The following is a 22,225-nucleotide window of genomic DNA, read 5'->3' as shown; positions in this document are numbered from 1 at the left end:
GTAATAACACTTTGCACTTTGGCAAAGTGGCACAACAGAACTTTGTTGCAATAGTGTCAGGCTGCTTTACATTTATGAATGAATTCAGACCCACAACTCACAAAATGCTGAATAAGAAGTACTGAACAACTTCAAGGCTTACCCAAAATCACACAGGAAGATTGAAACAGCACAGCTACCTGCTTTGCTTAGCTTGCAGACTTTCTATCTCAAGGCAATCTTTCCTTTACTGTACAATAATTTTCTCTGTAGGAAAATATTTTGCAGGTCACTTTTAAAAATCGTGTTGCAATGACTGTATAGTCTCATGGTAAAAACAGCCCATCTTTAATTCTATTCAGTGTACAGGTCTACGAAGAGCAGAATCACTGATTCCTGGAATACCTACCATGAACCATAAACCAGCTTCAATCAGGTACCTGCAGCTTCTATGGTAACACTTTACCCTGAACAAGCAATTTTTTTCCTACTTGATTTGCTTCAGGTCTTACTCCAAGAGAAATGCTCAAACTGAACACCAGAGTTCAAAGTAGTCCTAAGAGACAAATAATTTCACATGAATAGGAATAGCAACATTTGCAGAGTCTGAGAAGTGGGCCATGGTGAAGGGAAGTCCAAGCAATTGTATCAACATCTTCTGCATTCAAAAACTTGGCATTCTGGAAAAGCAATGATGCAAAATACACAAACTTAAGAGTTAAGAGATCGTGAGCCATAACCATTTTGTTCAAGGAACCAAACTTTATATTTTCTGAGGGAAAGAAAGTTACCTAAGCATACATCTCTGGCTAGTTTCAAAACTAAATATATTGTGTGTAACACTAAAAATACTTCAGGATATATACCAGGAAGGCATTTAACTTTCCCAAGTTTTTTTAACATCATTATTCTCCCTAGAAGGTTTGTGGGGTTTATTCTCTTTTAAAGATATAGGTGGGAAGAACTTACTCATTTTTCCCCCTCTTACCTCTGTGTAATTTATTCTCCCCCATGCAGCCAGAACCAGGAGACCTAGCAGAGACAGTAGACAACTGACAACAGCAATAAAGAGAGAGGCAAAAGCAAAGCTGTTGAGTTAGAAGAAAAATAGTATAATTAGATCCACATATAACTAACCACCCACACTTCCACATTAAATAAAAGAACAATCTTTATGTGACCATGTGACCAATAGATTCTTGTTAGATAATAATTTTTCAGGAGGAAAAAAAAGATCAACTAATTGCTCAATGCAGCATAAGTATTAGCAAGAATTGTTCTACAGCTAGATAAGGAAAGAAAGCAGCTTTTTTTCTTTCCCTTTTAAGGAGGGCAACCATAAGAAGGTATGCATAATATTACACAGGAGTCTGGAATAACACCCTGCAATGTGTATGTTAGTCCCACACTACTGCACGTGGTGAATATCTGAACTTGGCAGTAAGTAATTGTGAGTATATTATTACCTGGAGAGAGAGAAGTACTCTGTTGGGTTGAAGAAACCCAAGAACTGAAAAATTATTATTTTTGAAGTGCTGTGATTTGGACTAGACTTTTCATATAACCAGAAGCATCACAGGAAACTCAGTAAGGCAAAACTATCCAAACAAAGTGAAATAAGCAAAAATGAAGTTGACAGAACTTTCAAAAAGTAGACTAAAAATCAAAGCAAACCAAACAAAAAGCTCTAATCACTTACATCTGTTCAAGGCTCCAAAAATGAACACTGTTCTTCTCTACTATTTTTATTCTACATTTTTCTTTTGATTGTGAGAACATAATATGTGCAAACTCAGCACATAGATTGTTGAGGTTTTATTAAACATGCTTTTAGAGTTAGTGTCATTTTTACTTTACAAAACTAATTCCTAAAAAAAGCATGATACACAATAAAGTCTCAGTTAGCAGTTATCCGATATTTAGACTTTAAGTGACAACATGTGGCTGCTGCGGTGCGCAAGTGACTAGAAATATCAAAAATGCCAAGAACAATCAAATTTATAAGGTCCACTAGAGACTTTCAAGAACAAAAATGTACTTCCCCCCGCCTCTCCGCCACCCAAATGAAAAGGGTTTCAGTGTTTGGAAAACAGTGAACACAGTGAAGAGCTGGGTTGCTTCACTTCACTGATATGGACTTGCCACAAATAATCCACTGATTTCAGCAGGATATTTGTGTGTTAAAAAGTCTTTCATGCTTTACTGACGGAAATATCTCGGTATACAAGTATAAACCTAATGTAAATACAGTAAAAAATAAAGTAAAAGGCTCACAGGTCCATGAGACTGCATGAAAGAATCTTGGAATGCAGAATATTTCTAGTGCTTTTTTTTCAAATTTGATGTGCAGGGATCCTAAATCCCACATCCAATGGACTGAACTCCACTCTGAATGTGTTTTCTGCCTGCACACAGTGTGCATGCTTCCCAGCATGAGTCCTAATGTTCAGTGTTTCAGATTCATAAAAGGATTTAAGAGTTTGATTCTTTGAATATTGCTTTGCTTTTCATTGTTTTTGCTCACGATGAGGAATTGGAGAAGGCACACAGCACAGCAGTCCCTAAGGGGTTGGGAAGAATAGTGTCTCCAGAAATGGATTATTAACTTAGAGGAGGACGTCCACACTCTACATCTACAATTTCCATACAGCTGATGAAGGGAGGGGAGGAGAAGAATTACATTCTAAACCCAATCTTCATCTTTATTGTGTGCAATATAAGCAAAGGCTCCTTTCCTGACTGCTTAAAAAACTAACCAAATAAAAATGTTTCTTTTTCATTAAGAGAATAAAATGAATGAAGAAATAATTTCCCTCCCACATCCTTTCTTCATCTCCCTTGCCCATCCCAAAAAAACCCCAACAACTAGACTGTCAGCCAAACAAAACAAAGAATTTACTTTCTCAGCATAATAAATCACCTTTGCTCCTAACCATTCAAATCATAAAGTCCTGCACGCTCCAGATAGCTCAAGCAACCTAGTCTGAGATAACAGCCACCTGGGTTTTTTTTATTATTTTTGAAGGAGAAGATTCCCAGACACCATTTCCATAATTTCAGATGGTCCCAAAGGTTCAAAACTCTCAATAAGCCATTTTAACAAGAAAAACCCCATAGTCTAATGTCTAGGCCTGTGGAAGTCTCAAAACTCAGATATCTCACACATACTCCATTTGCTGCAGGCATTTATTTTCTTTTACTATCTAGGTCATCAGTTCATGACTAGGGACAAAAGAAATCTGTTGAGAATTTTGACTCAATGAGAAGTTTTCAAATTCCTTTAAGTCTGTAAAGTATTGACAAAAGAACTTCATTCTTCTTCACTTTACTTTTATATTTAAAAGTAGAAATCAGTGTAAAATACAGTTGAGCATAGAAAAATAGATACGTAGCTCACATTAGAGAATTACTTTTCACTACTGCTGGGTGAAAGAAAGAAACCATACCTATGCATGTCTAATGCCTAACATTTTAAGTGGCAACAAAATAGGTGAAGCAATGTGCATCACTGATGCAAAGGAACATTTCTGAAAGTTGTGAGAAAAACCAGAAGGAACAGATATTCTTAGCTATAGTGACAATATGAGCAGCAATAACTTGGTTTAAAATGCCAGCAATTAAATGACCATAACAGGCCTTTTAATCTATCACTGAATTATGATTTTCCATTCTAGTGGTTTTGGTAAGTGTAAACTCATAACCTCACATAGTAGGTTATATTATTACCAGGCATGACCTTGGGGGCACAGGAGGTCATCTTGGTCCTAAATGCAAAACCTAATCTCTGTGATAGCCACCGTAATCCTACAGAACCTGGTGTCCTCTCCAGTCCACAGTTGTTTGACACTGGGCCACCCTTTTGACCTGTGTCATGATGTTGCCTCCCTTTCCACTAATTCCACAGACCAATATTTTCCTTTGGAGATGTCTACTGAAAAGACACATCACATTAAGTTTGAACCAATGCATGGTTAACCTGTCCTACACTTTATCCAGCAACCTTACATAGAAGATTGAATGTTAATAATGAGCCATTTAAACCAGTTAGAACAATGTTGGGCATTGAGCATGACTCAAACACTTTAGACCAAAGAGCTTTCTCCTCACCATTTTCTTGCAGAAAACATCACGCTTATGTAGAAAGCATCTTGCCTCCAAAAGAAGTATTCTGGACAGTTGAGTGTAAGAGCTATAGAGAAGGAAGGGAATGTCCACATGGGCATTTTCAGGCCATCTGCTTTGGCTTGGCACATGGAGACTTCAAGTCAATGCAAGCTCATTTTGCCCTTACCCTCAGTGCAACAGAAGCTGTGTGGCCATATTAGTACAATACCGTGCCGGAGTGATCTAGCCTGTCTCTCAGCAGGGCTTATTAGCTCAGGCTCGGCGCCACATTAACCGCTGCCATATGGCTTCTGGTCGATTCAAAGAGTGAACTGAATGAGCTCACATCTGCCTGACAAAGTCTGCATAGCTATGCTCTTTAAAATCGCAAACCTGCAAAAATCTGCAAGGAGAGAATCTTGTAACAGGTTAGGATTTTCAATCCACCTTTATTTCAGTGCTTGGAGAAATACAAGTTGTCACTATTAACAGCTGTGGTCAGAGTTGGAAACTACTCATGGATGTCTTAGAGATGAAAAGGTTCATCTCAAAGTCTCAGCTGAGACTGAATAATGATGAGAACATGGTTAAGACTCCAAATAGAATGAAAGAAGAGAAAGAGGAAAATGAATACAAAAATGAAAGTATGTCTTGATATTTTATCTTCTTTCTGTTAGCCTAGGTTATTAGTCAGATTTTTTATAGCCTTCCAGGATGGGTAGGGTTCTCTGTGAAAGAAGGCAATGTTTTTTAGGGCTCAGTCAAAAACCCCATAAATGAAGTAAAAAATGATGCGACAAATGTTAATCAAAGATAAACATATCATGGGAAAGATGTCAGATATGGCTGTGATAATACAAAAATGACAAGCAAAGTAGCAGCATAGCAGAAGATACCCTGAGAACTCTCTGTATTAACAAAGAAAGAGTGGTTGTGAAGATGTGGAAACTCAAGTGGTTTAGACATGGCAGGGGAAAAGCCAGGCACGCAGAGAGAATCAAGGAGGCAGATGGGGAAGATGCCCTGATGATAACGCAGGAGACAACAGAAGCATATGCCATAGTCATAACAGAAAACAAGGGAGATGATCCAGAAGACACATTTTGAATGATTTCTGGAATCTGAAGAGCACAGCAGGAGCAACAGGGACCCGGATACAGAGCCTTAAGTGTGAACATGTCAAAACAATGCCACATTTTGGAAACACCAGTATTTAGAGCCATTCCCCCTATCCTCTGGGACAGCTGTGAGGTTGCAAATTGTTTTTCACAATCTTTTAGATATTTTCCCTTTGGAGTGCCAGGTTAACTCACAGCAGCTCCAGATGTGATGCCAAAGGAAGAAATATTAATAGCAGAAGGAATATAAATCATTAACAAAAACCAGTCTTGATCCTCAAGGAAGCCTCCATTGTAGGTATCAGCAGATGAAGGAAAAAGAAATAGAGTGGGAAGCCAACACTCTTATGGAGTAAGAAAGAGACAGAATGAAGAAAAAGGACTAGGAAGAAAGGAAATTGCTGGGCGGCAACAAATACATATTGCAAATCAGAAGAAAAAATACACTTCTCTTTCTAACCCTCTTGGGGCATATAGGAAATTGCCGCTTGCCCTTTAATCTGCCCCCCAAAAGAAAAACAATTAAAATGAAATAAAACCCTGAACTGTATGTACTTGCTACCCCCTTCCCCTCACCCCCATTGCTTTTTCTATTGTGTACCCAGGCCATGATCTTTCATGCAGCTCTCTATAGGACAGACTATGTTACCATTAGCATTACATCTACAGGAATATGCATTCTTTTGCAATGTATCTAAGACATGCAATTTGGGGAGATTAAGATGTTAAGAGATTCACAATTAATAAAGTAATGTAAAAAGAGAGCGGGCCAGGAAAAAAAAAAAAAAAAATGAAGAAAGAAATAAGGATACACATCTTGAATTAATTTGGAGTGGCACTGTAAAAGTATGCTTTGTGTCAGGAGCATTGCTGTTTTTAAAGGGTTAAGACTGTTACTCCTGCACAGTAGACAGCAACAAATTCAATCAGTTTTTCTTCCTTTTTCTTGATTCACCTCCTCTCTGCAATTTTTCCCACTGCAATTTAACTTTGGAAGAAAAGGCCCCTTTCCTAAATAGAGAATTAATTTTTGCTTTTTCCACTGTTCCCTCCAGAACTAACAACCCTTTCTCTTCTCCTTTTTAACTGATAGGCATAGAAATTTCTTCCATTTCTTTCTTCTTTCTTGTTATGACCAAGATCTTCCTGGGATCACCTATGTAGTTTTAAACTTGTCAAAACACAATGAGGCTGTGAATGGTCTCCACCAAGAAGAATGAACCAAGTTCTCTCTGACAAGTCATCAACAGAAAATTTGGGGCAAATAAATAAAACATCTTCCTGTGGACAGTACCTTTAAGAAAGTTATCCTGTCACAGAAGATCAGAGGCTTTGTTTTCACATTTTGTAGGAAACACTTTCATCACTCACTTGTGTAAAAATAGCATTGTGCAAGACAGAATAAATGCTTCGTATTTGTGATGTATTATTTCAGAGCCCGGAAACAAAACAAGAAACAAGAATTCAAGTTACAACTTACCTAAATTAAGAGTCTAAGTCATTCAAAACGATGTCACAAGACAGTCACACAAAAAATGAATGAAAACCTGTATGCATTATTCATCCTGTAACTTTGATCTAAAAAGCTAAGAAACTTGAACAAGGAAAGATAAGTGGCTTCTCAAGATTTTTCTTTTAAAAATCAAATGAGGATGATTCAGGATAAATGATAGATAAGAGTTAATACGAAAGAGGAGGAAACTGCAATCACAGTGCTGCACCAAAGTTTCAATGTGAAGGCTTTGCTTTTTGTATTCAGTTACAAAGGATTTCTTTTTTAGGTACCGGCATCCTTTTTCATGTATATGTAAAAGATTTTACCCATTAAAATTTCATGTTCAGTATGCATAGCTTTTTTCTTCTATCACCTAGACCATGACTTCATGTGAACAATTCGGAAGCTTTCTGAAGCATGAGCTATTACTGGTCATGGGGTAGGAACAGAGGCATCTGTGAAATTCTGACCTCCAAACCTGGCTCAAACATCAACTTGCTCCAGAGCTTATGCAAGATATGTATACATTCTCCCACTGGAAAAGTACTGATAATTACAGGCACTCCAACTGCATCCTGATTTTACTGAGGCTTAGCTAATTATGCAGGCACAGCCCCTAAAATATGAGACAAATTTATAGAGGATCCAAAAGCACATGCAGGTTGCCCTGTCTAGATGGGAGATCCACAAAATCCTCTGAAGGCTTTGCACTCCTGAGCGTCTGTAATTATTGCCAGGTTTTGCCTAAAGATATCCTCAAATGCCCCACCATCTTGGTTAGATTACTAATGTCAGCATCTTATATACAGGTAACTACATTTGGGATTCACAAAGAAGACAGAGCAGCAACACAGATCCTTAAGGGAGGCTCTTGAGCAAACCTAATGAAGACAGACAACACCGCATTCATTACAAATCACAGCACACCAGCCGTTTACATTAACAGCAAAGCCAAAGGAAAAGTGCCTTTATATTGCAGCATACAGCGGGAGGTTTTGCTTGTCTGAGCTTCCAAATTGTTACCTCCACACAAGCAGTTAGCACTAATCAGATGACAGAGTGGGGCAAGACAGGTGGGAGAAATAGGCTGGGTGGATGCAAGGGCAGGTTGTGAGATGAAGGAAATGGATGGGGAATGAGGTGAAAGTTTCATTGCAGTGGTGTGTGGTAGGAAGGCAGTGGGGAAACCATTTGAAAAGTAATGAGAGGTTTTAGGGTACAACAGGAAGATGGCTGAGAAGTGAATGGAGGCACACTGGAGGTATTCACAGGCTTACAAGCAACCGATATTCACTGCAATTTGTGTGAGCACCCAGGCAAGTCATTGCTAATGGTACTCAGAGCCACTTATACTCCTGTCAGCTGCATCTAGACAGAATACATTTGGAAAGACCAAGCCTAGTAATTACAGCAGTCAGCAGAAACTAGGCTGACTGCACTTCCTCCTCAGCCAGAGGGAATGCAAACTCACAGTTTTTGGCATCAAGGTAAGTGCCTGAAACAGGTGGCTACATCCTTATGACACAGGGCTGCTATGCAAAGAGATGGCTAGACTGATAGGGCTGGCAGCAGGCCTCTTCCTGGTGAGGACATCTAGGAGCCTGGAGTCCTGGCCTAGATCCTCACTCCAAGCAATTTGTGGGTCTATGAACTTCACCTGGAAAGACAGTGATTCTAACCATGTAAACACCACTACAGTCTGGAAACAGACCACGGAGCTTCCCCACCCGGTGAGGTCCCTTCTCTCCCACACATTGAAAAGACCTTGCATCTTCTTTCTCTGCCTCAGCTCCAAGATGGGAGTCACACAGCCTCTCCTAGTGCAGATGGAACATTTCAGAAATTGGAAAAACACATTTTATTTTTTACATTGTTCATAGTGAGAAATTAGAGCTATTTCTAATTTCTAAATTCACTGGGCTGCACCAAAGCACTCCTTTTCATCTATATATATTATAGGAGGGATTCTTGACTCCACAGTAATTCTGGGAGAAACATTAACTAGATGAACACAGAATCACACTAGTTCTGCTCTGGCCTCATGATAATTGTTTTGCAATTCAGTAGATTAAGTTCAAAATAAGCATTTGCTTCACATGCAAGACTATCATTCCTGCTTCATCTGTAATATATGGAGAGGGATTAGCCACATCTTGCATATGCTTTCATACTGTGGATTAAAGAATACACATAAGAAAGATCATGTTTAGCTCCAATGCACTGAGAAAACTGTTTATAGACAACATATTCAAGAGCAGAGAGAAAAAAATATTTTGATGATGATTCTTCATCAGACGTACCCAGTGGACATGTGTACACTGAGGAGCCCACACAGAGTCCGAATTGTGCTAAAACGGAGCACTACTGGGAGAGCAGTGCTCAAAGAAGATGTCTGTTACTATAATCCCCATCACAGATATCTGTGCTCATACCCTTACTTTCATTTCTTACTTGTTCCATTCACTACTGTTTATAACCTGAAAGACGTATAAATTTATTTCTCTTCAAAGCACGTTTATTTGCCCTACAAATGGACCAAAAATATCCAAAGACTACTTTGATTTTTATTATCTCACCTATATAAACATATCGATTTCCTTAACCCTACCAGGACAAAATAATATTTTCTTTTTATTGCATTCCAGAGGAAGTTGGGCCTTAACTTGGATCTTATTTAACTGCTATTTATCCAGATCTCTTGCTTCAAACTCTGTCAGGAACCAAGCTACCACCCAGCTGTTTTTCCAGCACCCTTAATACTCTGTAAAGCCCAGTAATGCTCACTCAAAGATCAACATTGTCATTGCAGATGAGAAAAAAAGCTTCTGTATATTAAAAATAAGGTTGCTTCATGCACATTTCATCTTTTTGAAGAAAATATAGACATGTATCAAAAAAGGTGTCAAGCATCATCCCTTATTAAAAAAAAATTACAATTTAAATGTTTATTTTAAAACTCTTGTCAGAAAGGAAAGCATTAGTATGAAATGCTTTAAACAGCCCTTGACACTTACAGAACTCTTAAAACAGCAGTAACTCAAAGATCAACAAGCCTTTAAGAGTGAAAACAACTGGAAATGCTTTAGAAGTGGAGCCACTAAAGTATTTTCATTGATTAAATGCCCACTGATATTACATATATATTGAGCACCAATCCATATAGTTTGACATTTCCTGATCTGGTAATTTCATGGCTTAAAAAGAGGAAGGTAATGCCTGTAAACTATACTACCTGAAATTTAGTCTCACTGAGTCAATGAACATTTTGCCATCAAATGAATGTAGGTGTTAATTTTAAATATAGGAACTTAAATGAAAAACATTTTTTTTAAAAAAGGTTGATTTCCTGCAAAAATGAAAACTATCACTTAAAACCCAACAACTTCATCCTTGTTTCAACTGTTGTACTCTTTTCATTCTTCATGTTCCTGTTGCTAAACTGAAAGGGAAATGACCTAATGGAGGTAAGTTAACAGAGATGGAATAATTCTAAGTCAGGGCTCAAAATTAATATTTTTTGCCCATCTGTCCTTTAGCATGCTGTCCATTCCAGGTCCCTATCTCCCCTTGCTTCCCAGCCACTAGCAAGATAATACAGATGGTTACTGCAAAGCCATTAAGGTGTACATCTGAATGCATATTTATCCACTTTGGCACGATTCTGCTACAGCTGTAAGTCGACGCAAATCTGCATTACAATGTAGCTTCAGTCTCTTGCCTGTGTGAGAAAGCAGTCATGATATTAATAGTGCTGCTTAAGACAATGACAAGCAAATGTGACGTAAATGAACGCAGTTGAGCTAGCTATCGCAGCACTGTTAATTTACATCTCAGAAAACAATCCCTCATTTGGGCACGTGAAGCAAGTATATATTTACACCTACATCAAAACTCATTTTCATTTGTTTGTTTCTGGAAGCAGAAACTGATAAAGCAAGATAACTCCACCAGGTGTCATGGTGAAAGAATACTATGTAGGTGACTTTGATACCATCACCAGAAAACAAAACCAAACTGAAATACTTTCTTCTATTGTAAGCACGGTTTTAATAAATACAGGTGGCACTGCCAGTCAGTGATATTTGCTTTTGTTCTGAGTATGTCTTTGTTCTGGCAGCTGGGAGAAGAGCAGTTTTCACATATAATGAAAGAAATGTACTTAATAGGCAACACCTGAAAATCCTTCAAGAGAATAAACTACAGCAATAAAAAAAGCAAGTTTAGAAAGCATTTCCTGAGAAAAAGTAGCACTGGAATCTTCTCTTTGTCTCAGGTCAATTGACTTGTCACAGTGGGAAGATTTGAAAAGGAAATTGCAAGTTCTTAGCAAGTATGATTGGAGGAATTGAGTTAATAGCCAGTAATCAGTATAGGTTCAGTATGGTACTTAAAAATTTAAATGTATGCATATGCCACAACTACAGAAATCCTGAGCTTTGTCTGATTTGTAAAAAACAAATGGAACAACAGGCAATTTAAATCTCAAACAAAAATGGTAATTTTTTACTTAGGTTGCTGGGGTTTAAGTGTTTTTCCATTAAAAAATTCTCTCATTTCAGCATGCAGTTTATGTAAGTTGTATGTGCCTCTGATCTTGTTTCACAAGTAATCCTACCAGTACCAAGAGGATCCTACATAGTATGCGCTTTCGGATGACATGGTTTCTTATCAGATGGAAAGATGCTCTGCATCACCATCTTGGCAGCATATAAATGATTTCTGAACTCCATTTTTCATTGCCATTTCTCCAAGCCATTTAGGCTCACTAGCTTGTTTCACATGTCAAAAACTTAAAGGATAGTCTTCTGATTTGAGAAGCTGCTTTATCCATAGTCTTGTATCACTGCGCACTGTATTCAGCAAGCTACAGACACAAATGAGTATGACAACACCTCTAATGAGAAAACAACTTCATTTCAGAGGGCAGGATAAGTCATCATCTCTCTAAAATACCGTGACTATATCCCAAAAGTGTTCTTATCCTTTGTAATACAACTTTTCTGCATAGATTCTTTTCAACAGCATTACAAAAGAAGGCCTCACATAGACAACTAGTAGTTTCTCTTTCTAACCAAAGAAAGCAGATATTATAGGTTGCAAAAATTTGTAGGTGGATAAAAGGCAAGAAAATTATAGTACAGTGACAAATTTAACGAATTTCATTTCCACAAGCTTCTAATTCCTCTGAAGAAGAGAAGAACATAGGTTTTACATGGTCCTCTTTAACAAACAAATGCATACTCTGCAACGAAGTGGTATGAAACTAGAGGACACATTCCAAGCTAAATGCCAATTAGCCTTGCCTCCGAAGCAAGGAAAGGACTGATCCTAGAACTTACAGAATGGCTGGATGCCCACATGCTCGAAAGACTTAGATTAGTTGATTTTTGCATTGTTTGAAAAACTTTTTTATACTTACTGTGATTCTCTCATCTTTGTCATCTAGAGGGGTCCCATCTTTTTTCCATGATATAGTGGGTTCTGGGTGACCTCTTGGGGGCTGACATTCCATCACTGCAGGTTCACCCACGGCTACCATTACATCTGATGGATTTTGTCTGAAGTCATCCCGTAGAACTGAAAGAATAAAGCAAATTAAGTAAAAAATTACCCAACTACACCAATACCACAGCAAAGTGTTTTGTTTTGGCCTTTAATGGTCCCTATTGCTGTTGTACTTTAATGAACAATTCAGTTAATGAACTTCATTTGGCATCTGTGGATGGTCTCTGGTACTTCCACAGAGTAACACAGAGAACCCATGTACAACTCACACTTAACTTCCAACATACAAGCCAAGTGACTAACACTGACAGCGGTGAAAGGCTGACACAGACATAGGACTGTCCGCACAGAAGAGTTGACTCCCTGGTAGTACTTGGCATAGTGTCTGCCTAGCGTGTGAAAAGAGGATTCCTATCACAGCTGAAGAAGGCATGATGTCTTCTGCTCAGGTAGAACATCACTTTAGGAGAAGCAGAGATTGCTTTCTGTCCCTCTTTTTCTGAGGAACAAAGTCAGCCTGCCAGTAACTCAAACATTTATGGTTAAAGATTGGCCACTGGCCATATGAATTGCATTCATCCCTGAATTTATGGAAAAAATGAACAAACTAATTAAACTTCCCAGTTCTTTGCTGAAATTATAAGACACCAACCATTTGTGTAGCCTTAGCCAAACTAATCTTTGCAATTTGGCTTGTGTCTTTTTAAAGAAAAAAAAAAAGAAAAAAAAAAAAAATCTTTCCCGTCTCTGGCAGTCATCCCTTAGCCTGAGCCAGGCCCATATCCTTCATTTGGAAGAAGCCAATTTTAGTACCTTTCATAGAGAAACACTTTTATTGCAGCTTCATTACAAGAATTTGTTCTTTCTCATCATTTAGGCAACCCCAAGGCCTAGGAAATTCTAATTCCCTCTATTCACCCTCTATGAGTTTTATCAATAGCGGTGTGATTATTTTTCTTTTTGGGAGAAGAGAGACATCATGCTGTGCTCAGCAGACCACTACACAGGGACACAGTTTAACAGAATAATGGCATTCCTAAATCTTGCCAAGTAAGTGGCATTAGGTTTAACCTAAAAATAAATAATTCAAATGATAACAAATATAACATTCTAGTCCTCTCCACTGCTGTTACTCCATCCATACTAAACAAAGAATACGGTAATGGAAAAGTACATTACAGCCAAAGGACTGTTAGGATTTTGACAAAGCTATCTGTCACTCTTGCTACCCACAACAATCTTGTGTCAACAATAAAAAGTGCCAAGAATCTCCAGCAAAAAATATATCCCCCTTGTCTTGGACCACAGATATATGGACATTCACTACTGTATAGTGGTTTGGCTGTTAATGCCATTTCAAAGTGAAGTGTGATTTATTGTTAGATGTTAAGGAACATGGGAGTGCTCACAGATTGGCAGGTACAGTAAGTACTGCCACCAAACCATTCCTCTAAGGTCTTTCGTGCTGTTAAGACCTTTTAAAATGGTCTGATGGCAAATGGGTCATCTATTTTGGGACAGAGGTACGTACCTTTCTCACATCTACTTTCTGCAATGCTATATAATTTAAAATGAAGGGAGGGAGGGAGCAAAAATTACTTGTAGTTCTTTGTTTTGGAGGATTACTGGCAAAAAGCCCTGTTGTTAATCAGTAGGACTATCTTCTATTTTTTCCCCTCAAGTACATCTACCTTAAATTCTGATACACTACCATTCAGTAGCTACCGTCACAAGCCTATGTGTCCAGCTTGGCTCACTATAACATAATATACAAAAGGGAAAGTCCAAGATTGATGCAGAAGTGTAGATGGGAATCAAAAGCAATAAATACAGAATATTTTACCACTGTTCTAGAAACAATATATAATTTCTGGAAGTACCAAAGAACATCCATGTACCAACAAGACTGCACTATACTGTAGGTCTCACCAGAGTTCATCTGAATTTAACAATTCCATTCCATATTGAAACATTCACACTTCAAATATTTCAGTTTATTGAGGTTTCTGGATGCCCTCGTATCAGGAAATACTGATGCAGTGAAAGAGGATGATCAAGGATAAAATGTCTCTCTCACTTTAATAATACAAACTAATACAACAGAATGACAGGACTTAATGAAGAAATTATAGAATAATGTAGGTTAGAAGGGCCCTCTGGAGGTCTCTGGTCTACAACGAGATGCTACTGGATGAACATGTTCTCTTGGATGAAACAGGTCTCTCGAAGAGATCTGATCGAGAATGTTTATTAAAAACAAAACCATGCACCTATTGTTTTGCGTAAAAAAACCTGAGAAAGCAGTTCCACCCAAGAACAAAGAATTTCTCTCTCTGAAAAGCAAAACACATGGATATTTTCCTTCTATGGACTAGGGCAAAATGCAAATGTTTTCAGCTATGAAATTAATCCAGGTTACATCTAGAGGAAATACTATGTTTTCAGAAAGGGGAATGATGTAATTTTTAGTTATTCAGAAAGTTAAGTCAAAAGACGAATCCTTTAGCTTCCCTTCTGTTTTCAACAAAACAAAACAACCTGCATTCTCTTGCAGCTCCCTTACTACATTCCCTTAAATATTGATGCATCAAAATTGGATATTTCAAATTATTTTGGTTATGGGAACTTTAAAATACTGCTCACATACACTGAAAACCTTATATATGCTTATCCCATTTATACTGAATATGGCACTAAGAACCAGATGCAACTTCTTGTATTCCCAAGTAGCCCTCAAGCCATCCAGATACAGTAAATCATGTATCATAAGTGGCTAGGCTGACACTGCTTCTGCTGAAGTCAAAGAATTTTTTCTGCTTACTTTAATAGCGACTTGATCTGGCTTGGAGCCACTGGTCATGTTATTGCTTCTTTTTTTAACTTCTACAAACTAAAGAACATAAAAGAAGACGAAACAGAAGTTGCACCAAATTACTAAAAGACCCCATACATCCAGTTCCCAGTGCCAACAGCACATGAAAGTGCAGAAGTGTTTATTTGCTACAGCACAGTTCTATAGCAACACAATAAAAGGGGTGTTTTGACCATGAGTAAGAAGCATCTTATTACTTCTGAAGATTCTATCACTTGGATAAAGCTAAGACATATATAAAAAGAAGTGCCCTTAAGTTCAAAAAAGAAAAAAATCAAGTGAAGTGATCTTAATAAACCATAAGTGCTTTTCAAGTCTGAAAGATCTCATAAATCTAAGAGGAATTCCTATCAGATAGCACCTTAGATGGCTTTTAGCACCTCTGAAGCAACAAAGAAGTCCAGTACTTGTGTAATAAAAACAAATTACTTCAGTAATTTTTACACTTAGTCTTATATCAACTTTACAAGCATAGTACCTTGTCTGTAAACCATGACCTTTCACAAATTAACCAGTGTTTAACAGAATGCCTTAGGAGGACATCAAAGGTCCAGGCCATAGATACATCAAAACAAGGATTTTTTTTCCATTTACTATTATTTTGGCTCTAACATTACATAATGAAATACTAACAAAATGTAATCCATTAGAGATTACTCCACAGATAGTCATCATGTAATTATTTTTGCAGCTGTAAAGTAGAAGCATGATCTTTTTTTTTTGCCTCAGGCCTAGCAATCTTGCATGAAGTTATAAATTTAAAATTTTCTTTTCTTATGAAAAAAAATTACTTCTTTTCAGTCCTTCATAATCAAGGCTCACTCTTAAATGAGAATACATTTCCTTTTGAAGACATAAGTATACTTTGTAATCCAGCATAGCATGTGCTTTCAGTCACCAAAAGGTCAAATTTCACTGCATGCACCTCCTCCTCCATATATGCAGCTGGAATAAAAATAGATAAGTTAAGAGGATGCTTGCCTTTTTTTTTTTTCTTTTTTTTTTTTTTCTTTTTAAACAAATTCAGTGTAGAATCTTCATAGATATAATCCTCCCCTAAGTTTCTGACATACTGTAAGGTTTTCTAACATTTTACTCTAATATTTTTGAAAATACAATAAATAATGATCATAATTATTGTCACTGCATAGCTAGGACAACTCCATGATCTTGCTGTGTATACTCTGAACCGTGTGTGTGCTGAAGAAACTCCTATGCTATGCTTGCTGAACTAATCACGTTCAACAGCAACTTTTGTAACTCCACTTGAAAGTCAACTACTTATACAACTATTTAATACCATGTACTATTCAATCAGTAAAAAATTGCACTTTACCCAGAGAATCTTTCCCAGAGCAGAAGGAACTAGCAATCACTTGAGGATAAATTTTTATTGACAAGCAAAGTAAGTAGAGACAGCATTTTTTGAGTAAACCCTAAACAGTGTTTTTCAAAATGCAGCACCTGGTGTTTTTTTCTGAAGTTCTTCATTGGCTACTATGAAAAAGAGAAGGGAGCCACTAGTGAGTTAAATGAGAGGTAGGCAGGCAGGGGGTTTTTTTGCATATACACACTGCAGATATTTAAGAAAGATTATTGTTAAGGTTTATCATTAAATAACTGTGATGTAGTTCAAAGACAGTAAAGAAAACACAAGAAAAAAAGAAATCAACCATAAAGCTCTAGTCAATATGTGAAAAGAATGACTTTGTAAGGAACACACCAATTACCATCATACACAGTGGGTATTATGCCTTAACAGGTGGTATCATTTAAGAATTGGAAATAAGTTAATCTGAAAATTTTGATTACAGGTCTATTGTAGTCTAGACACTTCATGCTAGATCAGTTCAAAGCAATGCACCACAATATATCTCAGATCGCTCATCAACCAAGATACTACAGCCATGGTCAACCAGTGAACAGAGGAAGAGGGGGAAATGAAGATGTTCAGGGTGCAGTTGCATAATCAGATCAAGGCCATCTTAATCCAATTCTTATAAAAGGCATCATTCAGACTTGCTTCCCACTAACTCTCTCACATTCTCTCAGACACAGCACACTATTTTGCAAGTCTACTTGTTAGAGAGAGAGTAGACAGCTGAAATATCACACAATTAGGTAACAGAAGAGATCCCAATGATTTCCACTCTTTCAGCATGAAAATAATTTAAATGTTTCTTTGTATTGTAGCACATGCCTCAAAAATGTGGGAAAACAAAAAGTGAAATAACTAGAAGAAATGTTCATTCCTCACATTGCTTTAGAAAACAACCAGACCTCAGCTAATGAGGAAGTTTCCACCCAGCAAACAAAAATGTGCTAACATCAAACTACAAGCTAAAGCTGAGCAGTGCAACCTTAATGGCCCACTGTCCTGCCTTTTGGCTAATTTTGTTTAAAATCCCATGTAATAGATTTTAATTTTAATATCCAGCAATTCTATTATTTTAATTCTTGTAAATATATAACAAGTAATTCAATGTTTTCCTTTCCCTCACCAATGAAACAACTGTATTATAAAGAAGGCTTCCATCTAATACTTAATCCAACTAATAAAATATGAGGAACAAAACAACAGAGAAGAGTGCTTACTTTAAAATGCTGTAAGATTAGGAAAATGAAAAATGGGATTCAGGAGGTTATATAAATGTTCTGATCCCGTGAATCAAAGAGAAACTCATTATTTCTTAGTCACGATTGAGCTGTTATTCAAAAGCAGAACAGTTCCTGTAATTTAGGACCAACAACGATCCCTTTTCTCCACTACCTATCAAACTTGTAATTCAAATTTACTGAAACACAGCAGACATTTTTGGCATTCAAATATATTATAAGATGCTTGTCAGTTGGTACAGTGCTTCAAACCAGGTGCTTAATTTTAATTACAACTAACTTAAGCATTAGTCAGAACTATGATACCTTGTTTAAAGACTTTGTTGGCATGAAATTTATACAGTTGTCAGAGTATCATTTTTAATACATGCGTGTCACTAACAGGAAAGTGTTGTAGCACTTAATTAAGTTAAAAAGGAACAAAAAAATGCATGTATGATCAGATTTAAGTCAACACACGTCTTACTAAAATGGATTTCAGAGCTTATTAAACTATTACCTGGTTTGACTAGAACTTGATAATTTAATTTACAAATGAGAAATATGCTCTTCTGAGGACAACCCCTTAAAAGTTTCCATGCAGTCATATAAAGGAAAAATTGGTTCCTTGAAAAAAAATATTTATTTTCCTTTCAGAAGATGTTAAAGACAGGTTAATACTGGTGTTAACTGTAGTACAGTCATTAAAGTGAAACAAAAGGAGTAGGGCTATAAATAGTCTGTATAAATTACTGTTATGATCATCTAACAAGATCACTCATGTAATACATGCGATGATTTTATGCAGCAATCAAGTCCAGCAATACGGTATTGGATGTTTCAAAAGATGTCTACATTTTTATATGGCCTCCAACAGGTATGGAGTCACTTCATTTAGCAGCCAGCCTGCCAAGGGGTCCTCACTTTCATCATTTTCAGTTCTCATCTGATTCCTACTTCGAAGTGCTTTGCCCTCAGCTATGGGATCTTGCTACACCTTTCTCAGACTAAAAGCCTTCTACAGGCAAGCAGATGTCAATCAATTCAGTAAGTAGGTCTCTAATCTTCATTCTGCCTTCTCTGAGATTCAAAACTATATAAACACCTGACATGTAGCCTAACAGTTTAACTCTCTCACAGAGCCAACCGTCCAGTGACACAGGACTTCCCTAATTGCACAATCTTTCACATTGAATAGGTTTCCAAGTATGAGAGTGGTCATTGCAAAGAGATCATAAAGTAATGACCATCATGTTACATCATCACAGTAGAGATCAGTTTTGAATGTTTATGACAAGACAACGAAGGCAATGTATTCATACAGTGCTGTCTTACTCTGCTTTAAACTCTGCCCTTTAGCAAACCTTACTACCTGAAATCCTGAAGAAACAAAAGTACTTTAAAATCAAGTGGTGTTCTTTGCTTAGTATTCATACGACTTGGTGTTGATATCCTTGACCTGAATCTTGCAGCTGGTTCATAAACACTTCCTCCATGATGTCACCATGGAAGAAATTGTAGGGTTAATGAATGCTAGAAGAGATTTTAAAAGGCCTTTTCTTTTTAATTTGATGCTGAAACAACTTAAGATCTGCCTTTCGTTATTATGCTCTTTCTATTCCTAACGTTTCATATTGTCAATGATTTCTTTTTAAATTTGAAATTACAACATTTAAGACTTTGGTAGACACTGTAAGAGGCATACAGAAATTTTACCAGTAATTTAACTTTGGAAGAACTAAGAGTGCCAAAGAATGGCATTATTTAATTTGAATGAATGAAAATAAACTAATGAATGAACAAGTAAATGGTATACACAGAATGCTTTAAACTGTTCTAGAAAGAGACGTTCAGAAAACTTGCATTCCTACTGCCCACCACAGCAATGCAGAATTTCCAGCAATGGGAAATTGTCTATTTCTCATCAAGCATGCAGATCTGGCAAATATTTTACTGAATCTGGTACCATATTCTGCTGTAAGAATGCTAACAGATTAAAGGTATCAGGGAGAGCTAATAATCTCATGTTACAAACCAATATAATTTATTATTAACATTATCAGTACTGCATAGCTGATGACACCACTGAAGAGCAATGGTGGTCAAAGCAAGAAAGAAACAGCATCGTTTTAGCACAGATGAACAGAACCAAGACACAAATGTAGTTAAATACAGATGTAAGATGTATCAAATATAAGCAGTGACATTAGATCACATGTCTAAAATGTTAACAAAATGTACTGCCTCTATTACTGTAACCATTAAGTTGTTTTAAAATGTATTATCTCCAAAGAGTAATGTTTTTGATTGATTGCTTTTTATACAGCACCAGCAAACTGGGATCTTAGTATCTACTGAAGGTCAATAGTTACGTTCTCTGGAAAAAGGTGTCATTGCCTATTATATTCAGCACTATATGTTAGGAAATACAACACCTATATTCTTCTAATCCATTAATGTAGAAAGAGATCAAGGTGGGCTGCACCTACACATATCACATATTTTAAAAGGTGCTGATGACAAATACAAGCAATATGCTTTAATCAAGCAATATGCTGCACTGCAAAAGCAATTACATATTGAGGCACATGTCAATAAACATACTGAATGCATATAAAGACATTAAAATAAACGTATTTATTGTTATTTGTTACTGTCATTAAGAAACTTACAGTTGTTAATAGAAAGAAATGAATGCTTATGGAGCAAGTCCCCAAAAAAGACTTCTGTAAAAATCACTGGCTGAAAGTTACTGACAATAATTACAAAAATTTATGGAAATCACTCACAATCAGTCTGATTTTATTTATCTAGTTGAAGATTTGGGCTTTAAGTATTGCCAGGAATCTTACTGGGCAACACAGCTGTCAGCTCGTAACAGTACCTCCATGTGTGGAAAGGAAAGCGTAAATGAATTAGATGATGAATTGGGAATCAATTAAATGACCAAATCTGGTAAGTCATATAAAGAGTAATTTTAACTCCCATGGAAAGGGTAACTGACAGGCCTAAGAGAGCACACTGCACCACTGGGAAATCTAATTAAACCCTGAAGGATCTGTGATGCCTCAGGCATGCGACTCTGAAAGTATCCCTTAGGTTGATTAAAAATTGAAAATAGATAAGGAGAAGTGAACTAATTATTAATTTGATTGACTGTACAAAATGTGATTCCTCTCAACATCTTCCACATATTATGGTCTAGGACAAGGCATTTACTACCAGCAAGTCAGAATTTACCTCCTGGAAGAGGGGATTTATTTGTATAGACCACAGAGATAGTTTCCCTTCACTTGTCCTAAATATTTAAAGTTGTTTTCTTTTTTATTACTATTATTGTTATTTTATTATTTTATGGATTTCCAAATTTATGGACACAAATGATGGGGTTTTAGACACAACTCAGAGAAGAACTGTGTCTTTGGGGCATCACAAATTAGCTTCCCTTAGGCATGGAAGGATTTGCATCTTTAAATCCAAAGATATTGGTGTGTTTGTAAAAATATTTTTTTTTTTACTGTACACTACAAATCAAGGTTTCGATGTCCAGTTTCCAATGAACTGCTAGCTGCACTAGCCTTCCCTTCAAAGCAGATTATAATAGAGAAAAAGAATCAGATTAAGATGCTGCAGTGAGACCTTGTCTTGGCCCTCCAAATTAAAGCATAAAGAGATAACTGGAATGACAAAAGAGACAGAAGGACCAAACAATGGTAAGATAAAAGGTGAGAAGACACTTCAACAAAATGCCAATGTTTTCCTTAACTACTTATCAAACCTTATATCACAAGAAGAATGGTTCTCCCTTTTAAGAAAGAAGACACAAACCAACCCAGAAACGCCAGTGTCCTGTACCGCAGGATTTGAAGGAGAAAAATAAAGGCAGGAATGCAGGTAACAAGGACAGAAGCAAACATGTAGCCAGTTTTCAGTGAAAGCTTAAATCTAGGATATATGGCACTGGCAAACTGAAAGAGACTGCAGTTGTCTGAAGAGGTGTCACATAGCAAGCTACATTGGCTTGAGATGTGAAAAATTGACTCTCTTCCCATAGTTTCTAAGCTTGAAAATCCCTCACTAGGCCAATTTTTGTTAGAGTAGATACAACTATTCCACAGACTTGCCAATGAAACTGTGGCAGCACTGATTCTGTAGTATAGGCAAGACTTAAATGGCTGATGCTTGTACAGTTGCTTCTAATCATTCTTTCATTCTGAAGAAGCCAAAAACTTATCAAAGGAGACGTTTTCAAAGCAATAAAGATTCACATACCTGCAGTAACAATGTTTCTGCAGTATGCACAGCCCTAAATCTGCATATGCACTATGCTATTGTTTTGCTAAGGTCCTGCCTCAAGGCAACAATTTTAGCTGTGTCCTTCTGCTTAGCATTCAAATTTCAGCATGTTATACATATACCACTACCATCAATGTTTTTTGAAAGGACTCTATTTCCATGAAAAAAATCCCCATTATGCTGTTGAAGTGGTTGAAAAACATGACTTTTTAATATCAGAGAATATATAGTATCATTATCACATTCAAACAGCTAAGTCAC

General features: G+C 36.9%; 1 protein-coding gene across 4 annotated transcripts in view; it reads right to left on the bottom strand.

Moving 5' to 3' along the window:
• Positions 1–22,225, bottom strand: part of ROBO1 (roundabout guidance receptor 1) — a 745,923-nt gene that overhangs the window by 100,781 nt on the left and 622,917 nt on the right. For all 4 annotated transcript variants that reach the window (XM_074901499.1, XM_074901485.1, XM_074901493.1 and 1 more), the window contains one exon: positions 12,116–12,273. In XM_074901499.1, coding sequence (XP_074757600.1) covers positions 12,116–12,273 — 158 coding nt within the window. The remainder of the gene's footprint in view (positions 1–12,115; positions 12,274–22,225) is intronic.

Source organism: Athene noctua, chromosome 1 (genome assembly GCF_965140245.1).
Source record: "Athene noctua chromosome 1, bAthNoc1.hap1.1, whole genome shotgun sequence".
Classification (NCBI taxonomy): domain Eukaryota; kingdom Metazoa; phylum Chordata; class Aves; order Strigiformes; family Strigidae; genus Athene; species Athene noctua.
The sequence above is the reverse complement of the archived record's forward strand: the minus strand, read 5'-3'. Positions and strand labels throughout refer to the sequence as shown.